Raw genomic sequence first — 20,021 nt, forward strand, 5'->3', positions numbered from 1 at the left:
TAGCCAGAAGCTGGGATGGATCACTTGATGATTATCTGTTCTGTTCATTCCCTCTGGGGCACCTGGCATTGGCCACTGTCAGAAGACAGGTTACTGGGCTACATGGACCTTTGGTCTGACCCAGGATGGCTGTTCTTATATTTAGCCAAAACAATGCTTTGGCTGAACATGCATTATTACATTTAAAAAAAAAAAAAGTTGAAGTCAGACTGAGAACCATCTTAAGAACTGCACAGCATGCTACAATACAGGAATCTGAGTATATAAGACCTGAGCTTAGTTCTTTACACCTGTGCCAGCAAGGACTAGATGCTGTATAGGGGCAGTGTAGTCAGCCCTTTGACAGGATGTATACACTGGACTTTTATTCTTAAGACTTTCCACCACTGTTGCCATCAGCTCAATTCCACCCAGGGGATGTGCAGGACTGTCCACTGGCATTTTAACCTCTGTGCCATCCAACTCTGCTCAGAGTAGGGCTAGAGGGTACAATGGTTAAAGCTCCAGTAGCCATCATGCCTTGTCTACTTTAGTGCTCCCACCAGCAATATAATGGGTGGGAAATTTTAAGACAAGAAGTCTGGTGTAAACAATGGCAGAGAGAGAGAGATGACAGACAGACAGACTTCCATCACTTTCTAGCAATCACTTCAGCTAACTGAGGCCTGGCTCTGATGGGAACTATGCCTGGCTTTCCTTGGCTGGAATAAAACTCAGATTTGTATGAAGGAGAAAAAAATAAAGAAAAATAAAGAGTTAAACAGCTTGGGAGGAAAAAGATGATTAGGTTGCAAAGTTTTTGTTACTTACCTGTGAGATCTCTGCTAGGTACATGCGCCGTTCATCATTAGCCTTATGGTAAGCCTACATTTTAAAATAATGGGTAAATGGTTACAATCAAACAAAACAATTTAGCATGGTTAATCAAAAGGGAAGTAACAAACACACGTACCACCCCAGGACTTTTTCATTTTATGTTTCATGGAATCATTACATTCTCTACACCAATGCTTTAGACATTTCAGACAGCATAACAGCTTCTAGAAAGGGCTGATTAGACAGATATGGCAGTAACAGACCTTTGCTTCTTGTTCCAGTCTAAGCTCATAATCCTTCAGTTGGTTCTGGAGACTTTTCTTTTCCTCTTCTAGTTGTTTAAGAAGCTGGTTTAAGGAACCCTGCAGTTGTATACAAAATAAAATCAACAGGTTACAAATATTCCTGTTCTGAACAATGATAGAAGTTGTTATCACAATCTAGATTCTGAGTTACAATCTTCAAGGTCTGTGTGCTTATGCTTAGGGCTACGGTTTTGTCACGGAGGTGGCGGAAATCATGGAATCTGCGACTTCCAAAGACCTCCGTGACTTCAGCCCTGGCGGCTGGGAACTGCAAGGTCCCATTGCCTCCTGCAGCGGCAGGAAGCTATAAGATACCCCCGCTGCTGGAGGCAGTGGGCACCCAAGCTCTCAGCCACCATGGGCAGCAGAGGTACCCTGCAGCTCCCCGCTGCTGTGGGGGACATGGGAAACCACAGAGCTCCCCACCACCCGCGGTGGCAGGGGAAGCCTGGCCGGTCCCTGGCCGCCGCAGGCAGGGGGTGGTGCAGAGGGACCCCCGCAGTCCCCAGCCACCATGGGGACTAGGGAGACCCCCACAGCTCCCCACTGCAGTGGTGGCAGGGGGATTCCCACAGCGTTCCCTGCTGCTGGGGAGGGGGCAGAGGGACCCTGCAGCTCCCCTCCGCTGCTGGTGGCAGGGGAACCCTGGAGCTCTAAGCCCCCACAGGTGGTGGGGGGCCCAGAGATCCCAGCATAAGACCGAGCTACAAGGGAGTTTGGTTGACCCATTACCAGAAAGCTGGCTCCCAGTATGTGACAGTAGAGAGTTCATGGATGGAGCCTCTGTAGGAAGCAGTGTTATAGACAACGTATGGAAATAATTCCCTCATAATTTGGTCTGTCCTATCCTTGAGTTATGGTGTCACAGCAGGCAAACAGTTTAGATTGACAAGGACTCTCTTTTGGGTACAGTAATGTTGTTAATAAAGCTGCATCCCTTCTTTTCCACAAAAACATTCCTGGATGCTATTAAGTTTTCCCTGTGAATGATTTTCATTAGAGTCAAGAATTTATAATGGGTTTGGCTGAAGGTGAAGTGCTGTTAAAAGCTGCCACCACGCTGAAATAACCCCTCCTGCTGATTTTAATAAACAGAAATTGACAGCAGAGCCATGGCTTTCAAGAATGCTTCACCCATGGCTGAGCTGCTATTAACTTTAGTTTTCTATTATGACAGATACATTGGAGAAGACATGAAAAGCCATTGTTTTTAAATTAAAATTGGAAGTCAAAACACCCTAGCTGCAGCTGAAACTCTGTTGCATATTACAAACCTCTCCCTATTATAGGATCTACGAGCCTACAGAGTGTTTACATTCAGCCCATTTGAAGAGAGAAAAATGGACAGAATGAGGAGGTAATTTGGCTAAATCCAACTAGTGCCATATTCTACTTCATTATTACATCTGTGTCCCCACAGAATCAAAGAAGGAAGAGAAATGTCTATCAGGGATGGTCTAGACAGTATTTGGTCCTGCCATCCGGGCAGGGGACTGGACTCGATGACCTCTCGAGGTCCCTTCCAGTCCTAGAATCTATGAATCTATGAAAGAAAAAGCTTTAACTCTGTCAACTCTAGGAGACTGAATTTTGGTTGAAAGAAAGTTTTACTAGCCATCTCTACCTGACAGCATTTTGGAGAGTGTAACCACCTGACATACAGTAACTCCTCACTTAACGTTGTAGTTATGTTCCTGAAAAATGCGACTTTAAGCGAAACGATGCTAAGCGAATCCAATTTCCCATAAGATTTAATGTAAATGAGGGGGTTAGGTTCCAGGGAAATTTTTTTCACCAGACGAAAGACTAATATATATATATATATATATATATACACACACACACACACACACATACATACACACACACATATATACATACATACACCCACACTGTATATATATATATATATATATATATATATACATACATACATACATACACACACACATTTACACACACACAGTATAAGTTTTAAACAAGCAATTTAATACTGGTACATAGTGATGATGATTGTGAAGCTTGGTTGATGTGGAGGAGACAGAGGGTGGGATATTTCGCAGGGAATGCCTTACTGCTAAATGATGAACTAACATTTGGCTGAGCCCTCAAGGGTTAACTCGTTGTTAATGTAGCCTCACTCTACAAGGCAGCAGACAGAGACAGAGAGACACACCGTGTGCGTGAGAGAGAGAGATGCACATTTCCCCTTTAAGTAGCTCACCCCATTCTTAAGTACACTGCCTTGTTAATTAGATCAGCTTGCTGAGACCGCAGCTGCTGCCTGGAAGCTCCCTCCATCCTGAACCCTGTCGTGTGTCCCCCCCCTGCTCTATGGAAATGGGGTAAGTGGGGTGCAGAAGCAGGGGGGAGGGGACACCCTGACATTAGCCCCCCACTTCCTCCCTCCCCCTGTACAGCAAGCAGGAGTCTCTGGGAGCAGCTCCAAGGCAGAGGGCAGGAGCAGCACATGGCAGTGGGGGGAGGGACAGCTGAATGCCGGCAATTGCTAGCCTGCTGGGCAGCTGTAGCACAGGGAACTTAGGGGAGCAGGGAACTGATAGGGGGGCTGCCAGTCCACCCTGATTCCAAGCCCCCACCAGGTAGTTCCAATGGGCTACTCTTCCTGCAAGCAGTGGACAAAGCAGGTGGCTACCAAACGACGTTAGAAGGGAGCAATGCACAACTTTAAACGAGCATGTTCCCTAATTGATCAGCAACGTAACAACAAAACAACATTAACTGGGACGACTTTAAGTGAGGAGTTACTGTACTTGTAACACACTTTGTTTGTGTCCCACACAAAACTCCTTCCAACAGTAGATGGGAGTTCATGCTACTGTTTTAATTGTTCGATGCAAGTCCAAGCATCACCACATGCCCCTGCACTGGATCATTCTATAGTGCTGGTGTTGCAGCTATAGCTGCAGCAGAGCAACTTTTTAGTGGCTCTTCTGGTCAAATTTCTAAACTCTGTGGCCACTTGACCCTATGGATCAAGTCTTCTAGAAGTCCCTCACTGAACACAATGACATGTACACACCTCTAGTCCCATAGCAGGCACTTTTTAAGCCAAAATCTTCAAGATCACTGTGTTCCAGTACTCAGTTTGCTTTTGGATCTGGGATAATTTCTTCTCAGAAGTTATCCTACAGTTGTGCTAGCAGCTGACCCAAGGTAGATGCCAGGACACTCACTGAACAATGGTTAGATCCAATCCCAGGTAACCCAGACTATTTAGCACACCATTGCTTTTGACAGGTGAATGCATATCTGGCCCAGCAGTGCAAAGAGAAAACTAAAGGTTTGAAGGTGCATCAAAACAAGGCTGGTAGCTGCACCTTCACATGTGTTTGAACAGATGCTAGTTCCTGGGTGTTTATGGAGACTGAAACGATCCTTGACAACAGTAAAGCCCAAAGAGGAAGGAGAGGGCACCTATGTCACAGGCAGTATTAGAGGCATTTGCTGGACTGTTGGGAGATGGGGGAACCATCTACACAAGCTATGTATTATGCTATGTATTATTTGTACTTTTCTGCATGGCCGAGGGCTACGCCTACATGAACACTGCCATTGCTATTAAGGAACAGGCAGACAAGCACAAGTGAGGGCAGAAGTCCCTCTCTTACTTCAACTCAGTCACTTGAACAGACACTGCAGGACCCTTCCTCACATCCCCTGATGTGATAGACAAAAAACAACAACAAATCAAATGGCCTGCTCTCTGCCAAGCCCCCACCAGCAGTAATCTGATTCCTCAAGCTCAGTACAGGGGCCCACCCAGAGTCAGTTACCATCATGGGAAGTGGATTCTGCTGGAGCATCTCCCCAGAAGCAGCAAAATAAAGTCTGTTCTGGCTCTCTGGTGCTCTACTGAAATACGAACTATCACCACCTTCAAACTTCTGCAGACAGCTAGCTCTGCATTTTCAGCTCTTCAAGAACAAATCTGGCTCTCTGAACAAACAGAAAATGCCCTGAACCTCCAGTGCACTCTCTGTTTTGGGATAAAATGCCAAGACAGACTGCAGTTGTCAGTGAGTTATAGGATTTGACCCCATCTCCCATAATTCCTTTAGACAATCCGAACGCCTTGCACAATTTCCCACAAAGTATCACTTCCAGGGCCTGAGGAATAGGTAGCTCGTAGACAGCAGTGCATCTAGTGCAGGGGAGAACTGCACCCAAACCAGAAGGGTTAGTGTTGATGCACTGCTCTGTTAAGTTGCAACGCTTCAGTTCCCGAGTGTAAACAAGGCAGAGTTAAGGTTTCACAAGCAAATTTTATTTTAGCATTTCCTTACTTTTGGGCAGTCCACTCTGCATTCGTGTAACATGCTTTCTGAAGGGATTTGACTCATCTGCATGGTCTTAAATCATTTTCAACACCAGCTCAAAGTAATTTGCTGAAAATAATTTTCCAAAATGGTTCAGTTTCCTAGTATAACTCTAGCTCATACCTCTGGTAGTACCCTAATTCCTATGTTTTCTACCAGAAAAAAGGTCTAGAAAAAAATTCTATAATATATCTAAAGTATTTATATGGCCCTCATCACTGTAGTATCTGAGCATCTCACAATCTAATGTATTTATCTTCACAATTCTTCAGTGAGGTAGAGAAGTACTATTAGCCCCATTTTGCAGATGGAGAAATGAACCAGAGAGGCTAAATGACTTGCCCAAGGTCACACATGGAGCCTGTGGAGGAGCAGAGACTTGAACCCAAGTCCTAAGCTAACGCTCTAACAATGGGATCATCCTTCTTCCATAATAAGGAACTATTTGCTAAACAAAACACTTATGTACTGCACACAATGAACACTGAATGAGGCAAGCTCTGCTGCAGAGCTCTTCCTTCTTGAGCACATACTTTGGGTTTTAGATGAGGCAGGGAACCAATATAGACTACACATGTTTACTTATGTGAAAAACCTCTCTAGATATTCAAACACTGGAGGAAGAGATGAAACAATGTTTCAGAAAATGGACTGAAGAAAATTTAAACCAGTAAAACTTCAAAGATATTCTAAGCGCTAACTCTGCTAGGGCAGATCATAAGTTACCTTCAACTCCTATCACATAAGCAGTAACTGAAGAATCAACTGAGACCTTATCTATGGTGCATCTAGCCACAAGTGTAGCTGCACAAAGCAAGAATCCAGCCAAACCCCTAAGGGGTGTGTTCACCTTCAATTAACTCTCTGAGAAAGGAGGGGATAAAAACTCATTGAAACAGATGTAACTCAAGAGGCTTACAGCAACGTGAGCAGGTTTCTGTACAAAGAAGTGAAACAGCACAAAAGAAGAAGCTCACAGCAAACAGCTCAAAGAACACAGACACACAGCACAGACAAGTCTCAGCTAAAAACAAGGACTAGCAAGAGCCCACAGGAGAACTAACCCTCTGAAGGGGGCAGAAACCCAGCCTACCTATGTCAGACTCCACTTAGGAGAATAAAATAACCCAGATCCACCTGTGGATAGTAAATTGCCTAAGTAGCTGGGTGGCAGCTCATTAGGTAAGGCGCACCTGGGCCTAAATAAAGACTTATGAGGACTCATTTACTAGGCCCCAGAATAGGAGTATTTCTCAGGGGAGCTGATTAGAGAACTTGCCAGACAAAGAGAACTAGGAAAGGTGTTTCTGGAGGGATCAAGTTCCCCAAGGAGCAAAGCCATAGAGAGGCTTGATTCCAGCAAAAGGATCTTACCAGACAGCGGTCAAAGGTCTAGGTCACTGGGGAAATACAAGCCGCTCCAGTGAGGAGCTGGAGTAGTTTAACCTATGCAGGGGCTGTGAGTCCAGAGAAAGAACCCTTCACCAGGTGATGCCTGGAGAGCTGAGTCCTGAAGAGGTTCCTGGCCTAAGAGGGCCTTACTGGTGAAGAGGCTGGGTGGGGGGCTGACTAAGATTAGCTTGCTAGAACACTGGAGTGAAGACTAATTTGACCATTAATGACTGCTTCTTGGAGCAGGTAGGCCTGGAACCCACAAGGGGAGAGGCATTTCTTGATTTAGTCTTAAATGGAGCACAGGATCTGGTCCAAGAGGTGAATATAACTGAACTGCTTGGTAATAGCGACTATAATGTAATTCAATTTTACATCCTTGTAGGGGGGAGGGGGAAAATACCACCACAGTGGTATTTTACTTCAGATAAGGGAACTCCATGAAAATGAAGAAGCTAGTTAGACTCAAATTAAAAGGAACAGTCACAAAAGTGAAATGCCTGCAAGCTGCATGGAAATTTTTAAAAACACCGTAATACTGGTTCAAATTAAATGTATATCCCAGATTAAAAATAATAGTAAGAGAACCAAAAAAATGCCATCATGGCTAAACAACAAAATAAAAGAAGTGGTTAGAGGTAAAAAAGCATCCTTTAAAAACTGGAAGTCAAATCCTACTGAGGAAAATAGAAAGGAGCATAAACTGTGAAGTGTAAAAGCATAATTAGGCAGACCAAAAAAGAATGTGATGAGCAACTAGCAAAAGATTCAAACTAATAGAAATAATTTAAATACATTAGAAGCAGGAAGTCTGCCAAACAATCAGTGGGGTCACTGGATGATCAAGGTGCTAAATCAAAAGAGCACTTAAGGAAGACAAGGGCATTGTAGAGAAGCTAAATGAATTCTTTGTATTAGTCTTCACTGCAAAGGATCTGAGGGAGATTCCCACACCCGAGCCATTCTTTTTAGGTCCAAATCTGAGGAACTGCCCCAGACTGAGGTGTCAATACAGGAGGTTTTGGAACAAACTGATAAATTAAATAGTATTAAGTAAGGCTGTCAAGCGATTAAAAAAATTGATCGCACTGTTAAACAATAATAGAATACCATTTATTTAAATATTTTCAGATGTTTTCTACATTTTCAAATATATTGATTTCAATTACAACACAGAATACAAAGTGTACAGTGCTCACTTTATATTTATTTTTGATTACTAGTATTTGCACTATAAAAAAAAATGAATAGTATTTTTCAACTCACCTAATATATGTACTGTAGTGCAATATCTTTATCATGAAAGTTGAACTTACAAATGCAGAATTATGTAAAAAATAAAATAAAACTGCATTAAAAATAAAACAATGTAAAATTTTAGAGCCTGCAAGTCTATTCACTCCTACTTCTTGTTCAGCCAATCGCTCAGACAAACAAGTTTGTTTGCATTTACAGGACATAATTCTACCCTCTTCTTATTTACAGTGTCACCTGAAAGTGAACAGGCATTTGCACGGCACTGTTGTAGCCAGCTGTGACAAACTGTGAATGTTCTCAATGTGTTCTTTGAATACTGATGGGGGAGTATTGACCTGAGAAGGTTGCAGGGGAGTTTTGCTGGGACTGTCTGCACTGGGGGATGTGAGACTTTCCTTGAGGGAAGATACCTGAGCATGTAACATGAGAACCCAGGAAGGGGGTTGGAGGCCAGGTGACACCTCTGCCCAGGAAACTGGACAAAAGGCAGGGAGAGGAGCCGGGGGGAGGCTGAGTGACATGGCTGGAGGGCGTTTCAGTTTGGAGCTGGCTGGGAAAATGGAGGGGAGCCCAGATGGGGCTCTGGCCTCCCTGGGGCCCCCCCAAGATGGACCTAATTGAGGGGGTCCGGTTGTCTGTACCTGCAAGACCTGTCTTGGACTGTGTTCCTGTCATCTAAATAAGCCTTCTGTTTTCCTGGCTGGCTGAGAGTCATAGTGAATCGCAGGAAGCCGGGGGTGCAGGGCCTTGTCTCCCCCACCCTCCGTGACACCAGCATAGCAAGATATTTACGTGCCAGATGCGCTGAAGATTCATATGTCCCTTCATGCTTCAACCACCATTCCAGGGGACATGCTTCCATGCTGATGACAGGTTCTGCTTGATAACAATCCAAACCAGTGCGGATGGACGCATGTTCATTTTCATTATCTGAGTCAGATGCCACCAGTAGAAGGTTGATTTTCTTTTTTGGTGGTTCGGGTTCTGTAGTTTCCGCCCTGGAGTGTTGCTCTTTTACGACTTCTGAAAGCATGCTCCACACCTTGTCCTTGTCAGATTTTGGAAAGCGCATCAGATTCTTAAACCTTGGGTCGAGTGCTGTAGCTATCTTTAGAAATCTCACATTGGTACCGTCTTTGCATTTTGTCAAATCTGAAGTGAAAGTGTTCTAAAAATGAACATGTGCTGGGTCATCATCCAAGACTGCTATAACATGAAATATATGACAGAATGTGGGTAAAACAGAGCAGGGCGGGGACATACAATTCTCCCCCAAGGAGTTCAGTCACAAATTTAATTAACACATTTTTTTAACACGCGTCGGCTGCATGGAAGCATGTCCTCTGGAATGTTGGCTGAAGCATGAAGGGGCATACGAATGTTTAGCATATCTGGCATGTAAATATCTTGCAATGCCGCTACAAAAGTGCCATGCAAATGCCTGTTCTCATGTTCTGGTGACATTGTAAATAAGAAGAGGGCAGCATTATCTCCTGTAAATGTAAACAAACTTGTTTGTCTTAGCCATTGGCTGAACAAGAAGTAGGACTGAGTGGACTTGTAGGCTCTGAAGTTTTACATTGTTTTGTTTTTGAGTGCAGTTATGTAACAAAAAAAAAAATCTACATTTGTAAGTTTCACTTTCACGATAAAGAGATTTCACTACAGTACTTGTATGAGATAAATTGAAAAATACTATTTCTTTTGTTTATCATTTTTACAGTGCAAATATTTGTAATAAAAAATAATATACACTTTGATTTCTATTACAACACAGAATACAATATATATGAAAATGTAGAAAAACATCCAAAATATTTAATACATTTCAATTGTTATTCTATTGTTTAACAGTGTGATTAAAACTGTGATTAATTGTGATTAACTTTTTAATCGTGATTAATTTTTTTTAGTTAATCGCGTGAGTTAACTGAGATTAATCGACAGCCCTAGTATTACGTTACCAGGACCTGAAGGTATTTACCCATGAGTTCTGCAGTTTCATATTTTAGTTCCTTCAGAACTACTATCTGTCGTATGTAACCTATCACTTAAATCATCTTCTGTATCAGATGGCTGGAGGATAGCTAATGTGACAAGTTTTTTAAAAAGGCTTCAGAGGCGATCCTAGCAATAACGAAGGTAAGCCTAACTTCAGTATCAGGCAAACTGGTTGAAACTATAGTAAAGCACAGAATTATCAGACACATAGATGGGGAAGAGTCAGCATGGCTATTGTAAAGGGAAATCATGCCTCACCAATCTGTTAGAATTCTTTGAGGGGGTCAAAAACATATGGAAAAGGGTGATCCAGTTAGGGTTGCCTGTGTCTGGTTTTCGACTGGAACAGTTGACAAGGGATCCTGGTGGGCTCCGGTCAGCACCACTGACCAGGTTGCTAAAAGTCTGGTTGGCGGCGCAGTGGAGCTAAGGCAGGATCCCTGCCTGCCCTGGCTCCGTACGGCTCCCAGAAGTGGATGGCATGTCCCTGTGGCCCCTAGGTGCAGGGGTGGCCAGGGAGGCTCCGCGCGCTGCTCCAGCCCCGAGTGCCGCCCATCATTGGCTGGGAACCATGGCCAATGGGAGCTGCAGGGGCAGTGCCTGCAGGCGCGGGCAGCGCGCAGAACCGCCTGGCTGCCCCTGCGCCTAGGAGCTGGATATGCCAGCCGTTTCTGCGAGCCACTTCACGTAAGTGCTGCCCGGCTGGAGCCCGCACCATGAATCCCCTCCCACACCCCAATCCCCTGCCCCAGCCCTGAGCCCCATCCTGCACCCAAACTCCCTCCTGGAGCTTGCACCCCACACCCTCTCCCGCACCCCAACCCCCTGCCCCAGTCCAGAGCCCCCTCCTGCACCCTGAACCCCTCATTTCTGGCCCCACCCAGGGCCCCCAGTCAGAGCACTCACCCTCTCCCGCACCCCAACCCTCTGCCCCATCCCAGTGAAAGTGAGTAAGGGTGGAGGAGAGCAAGCAACTAAGAGAGGGGGGATGGAGTGAGTGAGGGTGGGGCCTCGGAGAAGGGGTGGGGCAGGGCCTCAAGGCAGGGCAGGGTGTTTGGTTTTGTGCGATTAGAAAGTTGTCAACCCTAGATCCAGTGGATATAGTGTACTTGCACCTTCAGAAACCTTTGGCAAGGTGCCTCACCAAAGGCTTTAAAGCAAAGTAAGCAGTCATGGGATAAGGGGGAAGGTCTTCTCATGGATTGGTAACTGGTTAAAAGATAGGAAACAAAAGGTTAAGAATAAATGGTCAGTTTTCAGAATGGAGAAAGGTAAATAACGGTGTCCCCCAGGATCTGTACTGGGACCCAGGGTCGGATTTAGGGGCAGGCGACCCAGGTGACCCAGGGGTGCTGTTTTTGTTTTTAGTGAAAAAAAGGAAAACAGAATGTTTGGAACATGTTTCAGGTATTCCATATGTGGATTCATTTTTCACTAACCTCCTAGGATGTTCTGGACCTTTGTGGAATCTTGTGGAAACTTCCAGACTTTCCGAGAACAACATTTTCCTTGAATTTTCTAGAATGTTGTCAGCCATGCCCTCATGGGTATATACGGAATGGGGCATCTCCAGTCAGTCAGTGAGAACGAAGTGAAGTGAGAGCGCAGCTGCGATATTGTGAACCTTGTTTTATTGTGTAATTGTGAAATGTACTTGTGTTTTAAGACTTGAAGAGTGTAAGTAGTGACTAATAAAGGACATATTTAATGAGACACCAGAGATATTTATTGAACCCCTATCTAAGCAACAATATAAAAGAAATACTGTTACTTCTTTTGCCATGCTTAACATGTAATGTTTGATGAGTTTCTAAGATTGTGGAACATAGCCTTTTGCTCTCCATGATACTGTCTATTTTCCCCCATAGAAAATAAAAGATGCCCCCAAAGAAGCCTTCAGGAGTTCAGTATAGGAAGCAAAAAGCTCCATTGCAATCTAGTTTGCAGCAAAGGGAAAACGTGATCGGAAAATATCTGAAACAGAATAATATAGACCGGGCATTAGGCGGTAGCAATCGTCTCAGCACAGAAGAAATTGAGGAGCGAAGCGTAAATGATGGACGTTCTAATACTAAGGAATTAGCAGATTTACCTGAAGATAAGGAATGGAGATGTGAGGAAAGTAATGGAGAATCATCCAGTTTTCCTTGTTCCATAAAGGAGAGTGATGATAAAGAAGAATGTGACTCACATGAAGAGGAGAATAATAACAAAGAAAAATCTGGTTTACATGAAAAGGAGAGAAACGATAAAGAAGAATCAGCCTTGCAGGATGACAGAAACAGCAGTGAGAAAAATTGCACACCACAAATTGATATATCAGATCCTGCTTTACAGCCGGCTATCCTAAACTGTGCCAATATTGATAATACAATTTTGAACAGGCCAGGCAAAATCGAGGATATGACGTTTCCAGTAAATAAGCAGAAATGCCACTTCTCAAAGTCACACTGTGAAAGAGTGCTTGAGAATGTGAGAAACTGAATTGGCATTGGCTAGTTTACTCAAAATCAATTGACAAGGTGTTCTGTTTTTGTAGCAAAATATTTGACAAGAATGCCAAATTGTTGCTTGCACTTTCCAGGTACAATTACTGGCATAACTTAGCTGATGCTCTAAAGCAACATGAAAAGTCACCTAGCCATTTTACAGCCTACTCCAAATGGATGGAGTCTACTCCAGGCTCAAGCAGAATACATGCATAGACACATAAAAACAGTGTATTTGAGGAATGTGCTTGAGCGTCTGATCTCAATTACTCTCTTCCTTGCAGAGAGTAATTTGGCTTTCCGGGGCTTGTTGGATAAGTTGTTCACTGAACATAACAGTAATTTCCTTGGTTTGGTAGAGCTCCTTGGGAAATACAATGATGTCATGCGTGAGCACCTACACTGAGTAGTTTGTAAAGAAGCTCCATTACTGCAGGCTTATGACGCCCTGATGGAACTGATGCAGTCAAGTAAAGCTGAGGCCGGAATCTGACATGAGGAGTAAAGTCTGGCAAACCAGTTGTGGTTTGGCATGATATCCTGTTCCAAGTAAATGTTGTAAGGAAGGCATTAAAAACTCAATCGATGGACATCGCGACTGCTACTACTTTGATGAGAAGCTGCCTTGACTTCATTGTGGCCTACAGAGAGAATGGATTTGAAGATGACATCTCTGCTGCCAAAGAAATGGCGGAAAACTTAGGAGTTGATTCTGTCTTCAAGGAAACTTGGATTCATTGGAAAAAGATACATTTAGGTTACGAGGACAGAGATGAGGTGATGGGAAGCTCAGAAAAAAAATTCAAGAGGGAGGGTTTTTTGTTCTCTTGTTGACACTGCTTGAATGTCCATTAAAGAAAGGTTTGGACAAATGAAGCACCACAAAAAAGACCTGGGTTTTTTTGTATGACTGTAGTAAGCTGCCGGAGGACAGGAAAACACTGTTGAACAGTTGTATGGACCTTCACTGGACAGAGACACGGGGAATGTTCGGATGTCAATGATTAAGACCTCTATGTTGAATTGGACAACATCTGTCACATTTTGCCACATGGGAAGCACTCTCCACTTCAAGTTCTCCAATTGATTCATGATGCAGAGCTGAAGGACATTTTATCTAATGTATGGATAGCTTTGAGGATTCTGTTCATGCTGCCAGTCACAGTCGCGAGTGGTGAGCGCAGCTTTTCGAAGCTCAGGCTCATTAAAATATATCTTCTATCGACCGACTATGGCCAACGAGAGACTGACATGGTTTTCTATTTTATCACTTGAAAAAGCCATTGGCCAGTCTTTGGATCTCTCTGACGCTGTGCTTCATTTTGCGAGGGCAAAGGCAAGAAAAACGACCTTTTGAACTAAAGGACTAGGGTTAGAGTGACCAGATAGCAAGTGTAAAAAATCGGACGGGGGTGGGGGGTAATAGGTGCCTATATAAGAAAAGGCCCCCAAAATCGGGACTGTCCCTATAAAATCGGGACATCTGGTCACCCTAACTAGGGTTGACATTCTAAGGCTGTCACCTACTGTAACACTATTTAATGCTTGTCCACCCAATGTTGGTGCACAGTTCAATTTCTTGATGTTAGTACATTTCAGTTATTCTTAAAATTAAAGTTTCTATACGCTTAGACAAAATTATTTTTTTTAATTTGCTTATATATGGCATGAATAAATACAGATTTACAGATCTTAGCGGGCAAATTTATCATCTTATATGACAGGGATAAATCATGCATGCCAATCGTGCATCAAAGTCGTGAAATGGACTACAAATGCAATAAAAATAAGGTATTCAAAAGTTTAACAAATGGAGGGGGGGCACCGAATACACTGCTTGCCTGGGGTGCTATTCGGTCTAATACCAGCCCTGCTGGGAGCAGTGGTATTCAACATATTCAGAAATGACTGGAAAAAGGGGTAAATAGTGAGGTGGCAAAATTTGCAGATGATACAAAACTACTCAAGTTAGTTAAGTCTACAGCAGACTGCGAAGAGCTACAAAGGGATCTCACAAAACTGGGTGACTGGATGACAAAATGGCAGATGAAGTTCAATATTGATGAATGCAAAGTACAGCACATTGGAAAACATAATCCCAACTATATATACAAAATGATGGGGTCCAATTAGCTGTTACCACTCAAGAAAGAGATCTTGGGGTCGTTGTGGATAGTTCTCTGAAAACATCCGCTCAATGTGCAGTAGCAGTAAAAAAAAACTAACAATGTTAGGAACCATTAGGAAAGGTATAGATAATAAAACAGAAAATATCATTATGCTACTATATAAATCCATGGTATGCCCACATCTTGAATACTCCGTGCATTTCTGGTTGCCCCATCTAAAAAAAAAAGATATATTTTAAATGGAAAAGGTACAGAGAAGGGAAAAACCATGATTAAGGATACAGAACTGCTTCCATATGAGGAGAGATTGAAAAGACTGGGACTGTTCAGCTTAGAAAAGACATGACTAAGGGGGGATATGAGAGAGATCTATACAATCATGATGGTGTGGAGAAAGTGAATAAGGAAGTGTTATTTATCCCTTCACATAACACAGGAATCATCTGTCACCCAATGAAATTAACAGGCAGCAGATTTAAAACAAAACAAAGAAGAACTTCTTCACACAATGTACAGTCAACCTGTGGAACTCATTGCCGCGGATGCTGTGAAGGCCAAAACTATAACTGGGTTCAAAAAAGAGTTAGATAAGTTCATGGAGGATAGGTCCATCAATGGCTATTAGCCAAGATGGTAAGGTAAGCAATCCCATGCTGTAGGTGTACCTAAGCCTCTGACTGTCAGAAGCTGGGACTGGACAACAGGGGATGGATCACTTGATAATTGCACTGTTCTGTTTATTCCCTCTGAAGCATCTGGCATAGACCACTGTCGGAAGATAGGATACTGGGCTAGATGAACCATTGGTCCAGCCCAGTGTGGCTATTCTTATGTTAATTTCCATACTATGTTCAGACTTTGGTTAAATAAACTGGACTCCTGAAAGGGCAACGTTCACTATATGTGGGCCTTACTGAACTAATTGATAGCCCAAAAAAAGGAAACTGAGGCAGGGACTCACCTGTGGTGTTGTGACTGACTGCAGGGGGTGCACCAGAGTGACCTCCACACCATTATCTCCCTCCTTTATCCAGCACTGACCTGTGAGAATATGCTGCCACCTAGCCTCAAGATTGAGTGGGTGGGATAAATTCTGATCTAAACCCTGAAAAAGTCAGGATAACTTTATTGCTGAAATTGGTTTAATTAAATATTGTCATTCTTGTAAATTAAGGTTTATTAACAGCTTCTTCTGCTAAATCCTGAATAGCCGGACAATGTATTCCTGGAAAGGAGACATAAGCTGACTAAGGGATTTAAAATTCTTAGTTTTCATTAAACTGCCTGTCAAGTCACTCTGAGTGAGTTGATGGCTAAAAGACATGCTGCAATTTTAAAATAATACCTTGAGAGTCTTCTTTACATAACTGAATTCTTCACTAGCAAATATGTTATTAGCCCAATGATCCATCAAGTCTAGTTTCCAGCAGTGACCAATATCCAAAGCTTCACAGTAAAGGGAAACCCCCCCAATTAATCTTTTCTGCATTTATCCCCACGCTTTTTCTTTTTTTATTCCCTCCGAAGTATGCTGTTGACTTAACACCTGCCAGCAAATGAAATTATGCAGATTTATATTACAGTTGGATTTTAAAACCACCCACACAAGCTGTTTTCACAGTGGATTTTTCAGTGTATTGCTACCACTAGGAATGCAGATGACAATTTCCATCAATCACTCCTCCATATCCACAGTGACAAACAGGTGACATCGTCAACGTAGAAAACTTACTTTCACCAGAGACTGACTTGAGCTATCTAATGGTCTAGCGGCAATTCACTCCAGCCTTAATCCTCTTCGATTTTCCTCTACCAGGTAGCCACATAAGCAATACATTTGTTTGGCACGTAAAAAAAACCATGAAGCCTCTACAATCTATTCTACTTGACATTTGAAATCACATGTAGTTTCACCCAGAAAATAAACTCTTTTCCTTCCAACACCAGGAGGTATGTCTATCAGCTGAAGTAATTAAATCGAAAACCTAGTGCAAAAAGTAATGCTGCATCTTTCATGTTACTGAAATTGAACTCCATTTTTAGCTCTATTGATAAACTGTCACTAATTTCCTACTGTAATAATTACTGTGACAAAATGAAATATTAAAGTTCTTTAGCAAAGCATGTTTCTGCGTATACTGTACACGTGAGATTTTGTGCACTGAACACTAAAGGCTTCAGTATAGCTGAACCCAGGAGGGCTATGCATATTTAAATACCAAGTGCCCCCTTGTGGCTAATATAATAATTCACATTAAAGCTATATTAAAAAATAATATGAAGATTATGACAGGCTGCATGAACTCTGCCGAGGTCAGTTTGTTTGGCTCAGGGGTTGGCACAGTCTGGTTCAGGTTCTACATGAACATCAAGTTCCAAGGAGCACCCTCTTTTCCGAGCCAACCCAGGAGATGCTAGGGAACCACCAGGGTTTCTGACCAGCGACAAGCTAGGGAACAGAAGACCTATAATACCCAGTTGTATAGCTGTAAGAAGGGCTGGTAGCAGGATTTTCCTCTGCTCCTATTGCCTTGCTGAGAAAAAGCAGGTGTTTCCTGCCCCACTGAAGACCATATAAAGACAAGGAAAGTAACCACTTGGTGTGACCAAAGATATCAAAGGAAGAACATCCCATACCAGGATGGCAATGAGGCAGGGGAAGCTAGGTTAACAGGGGTCTCCTGGACACATAAGGTGTGTTGTAGAGGTCTAGAGCAGTATTTCTCAACCTTTTTGATACCAGGGACCAGCTTGCTGCCTTTCTAAACTGTATCAGGGACATCTCAGGGACCGGTGCAGACCCTTTTCCAAGCTGGTATTGAAGTTTGCAAAGAGAAAGAAACTCAGACATACTTTTCACACATCCCTATTTGAGACTTAAGCAAACAAGGTCAGTGAAGTTCAGTGAAAGGTGACCCGCTAAGGGAATTGTCAAAATTTCCTCCACCTTGGCAAAGTGCTGATGTCCCCCACACAAAGGCTCAGAGAACAATTTCAACATACATCTTCTTAGGATCCAGATACCCAGTCTGTGTTGTGTTTTCAGCTCTTTCTCCAATGTGACACCATCGCACACACTTTGCTAGTGGTGTAACATCAATTGCGGAACCCCAGTAAGGTACAGGGATGGCCTGTATGTGGCTAATATGTATCCAGCATTTTCACTACAATGCAGTTTTGCAAAGCAAATGCCTGAACAATAATTTCTGAATTTCCTCAATCATGATGCTGGACAATGCTGAACACAGTGATTTATAATAGAAACCCTGGTTCCGCAGCTAATCTTAACTAGAGCGTTGCTAAGGCAATGCTATCTGAAGTGTGTTCTTCTGAACTGATTCTGCAGTATGCCTTCCTCTATTTGCATAATAAAGCCTCTGTCTAGGGAGGCTTTCTTGCAGTAACTATAAGGAGAGAAAAAAAATATGAATATTTTTGTCTCCTAGCATGGGAAATGATATTTAGGCGACAGCCTATGTATATTTCACATAATATTGCTTAACAAAAAAGAAGTGAACAAATGCTAACTGGTTTATCTAACGAGGAAGTAAAATTCGCATTGGGCTAGGTTTCAAAGGAACTGCTTTTCAATTTCTTCATAATTATTGCTGAATTACAGTACAGCCTGTGTATTATTCACTGGGGCACAAAGGAAGTTATGACTAATAGTCTTCACTATAGAAGTTCTATTTCAGAGCTTTTCAATATCCAACCTCAACATGCAGAAATGATTTTCTAATCTCCACTTATAAAGAAGTAAAGGTTTGTATTATTGGTTCTATATTATTGTGCTATTTGAAGGGGATGACACCATCATCACTTTTGGAAACAAATGAACAAACAGGAAATTTCAAGTCAAAATGAGATCATCAAAATAATACCTGTGTGTTTAAACATGAATGAACTACACCTTTTCCAAAGCAAGGAAAAATTCCTCAGCAATATTCCAAGTCCATACAGCCAATGGTATTGACCTTTGAAAGCAATTATTTCAATTTCTGGGTATGGAAAATCCAGTGTGCTTCCTTATCCACCATCCAAGAGTTTGCCGTGGTGTAAACTATTCCATTCTATTTAGATTCTTATAACTTGCTCATTGCCGTGGTACCTGAGTGCTTATTTTTGTCATTACCCTGTTGGTGCTCAAAAACGAGACCTGTAGCTTTTAAAAGCAGAGAGTGGAATGTGGAGAAAGTAGACTTTTGCCAGACAATGTGTTGTGGGTGTCTGGCAAACACATACATGGTATTATATTACTGGCATCAATTTGCTCTTTGGGTCGTCTTGGTCTGTGTTTGTACAGGACTAGCTCAATGGGGTTCATACGTGCTACTTACAAATAAATAAAAAATAATATGAAACAAAGGTAATTTGTTTGTATTCATTCCATCTTCTCTAGTCAAAAAAGAGTTCTCATACCAGTACCTAACTTTTTAGATTTATCACAGTCTTTCAATCCCATAAATTCTTAAACTCCTGAAGGTGTTTTAAAAATAACATAAAGATGACAAGAACTAATAGACTTTATCGTTCTACAATGTTCCAGAAAGGAATCCATTATCCAGTATTGGGACACTGTAGAAATGGCATGATATCTACTGGAAGCATTATTTAGCTCACAAGGCCAGAAGAGACCACTGTGATCATCTACTCTGACCTTGTATAACACAGGCCATAAGACTTCCCTGAATTAATTTCTGTTTGAACTACAGCATATCATTTAGAAAAAACATTATATGGATGTCTTCATAGGATCTCATATGTAATGGCAAGTTTGGGACTTTGAAGTTTTAATAAATAACATTAAAAATACTGAACATAAGTAGGATGATGGCTAGCTGCTGATCTCCCTGCTCCTGTCCATTAAGAAATGTCAGTTTCTCATTCTAATCTTCAAAGGGCTAAATATTTCCATTTTCTCACAGACAAACTTACAGGAGCAAAAAAAAAAAAGGTTTGGATAAATCTGAAAGCCTGAACACCTGCAGTTCCTGAGGAATAAGAGTGAGGGAGGCGTCATGGACAGGGCAGGGGCATACCCTGGGAACCCAGAAGTTTCTTAGATACCAATGAAAAAGTGCAGGCCCCTCTATGCTCCTTTTTCGATTCCTTCTCTGCCTTCTGGCAGAACAGATCCCTTAGAAATTGTGCTGTTATTGGTTTCCTTCATCATAGATGTGCCCAAACCTCCATCTAAGGGGGTCAGAGCTATAGAGAGAATTTAATTGTGCTTGGAGCAGTATTAATTCCAAAACACACACTTCCATTTGGAAATGCACTGGGTTGGGAAGA

At 42.5% G+C, this 20,021-nt stretch overlaps 1 protein-coding gene across 1 annotated transcript in view; it reads right to left on the reverse strand.

Annotated features, from left to right (window-relative positions):
• The window catches only part of LOC112121124 (coiled-coil domain-containing protein 169-like), a 42,585-nt gene that overhangs the window by 8,891 nt on the left and 13,673 nt on the right, over nucleotides 1–20,021 (reverse strand). The window contains exons 5-6 of the mRNA XM_024220219.3: nucleotides 1,080–1,178; nucleotides 811–864 (exon numbers count right to left, since the gene is read on the reverse strand). Coding sequence (XP_024075987.2) covers nucleotides 811–864; nucleotides 1,080–1,178 — 153 coding nt within the window. The remainder of the gene's footprint in view (nucleotides 1–810; nucleotides 865–1,079; nucleotides 1,179–20,021) is intronic.

Source organism: Terrapene carolina, unplaced genomic scaffold (genome assembly GCF_002925995.2).
Source record: "Terrapene carolina triunguis isolate 2854851 unplaced genomic scaffold, T_m_triunguis-2.0 Scaffold141, whole genome shotgun sequence".
NCBI lineage: Eukaryota > Metazoa > Chordata > Testudines > Emydidae > Terrapene > Terrapene triunguis.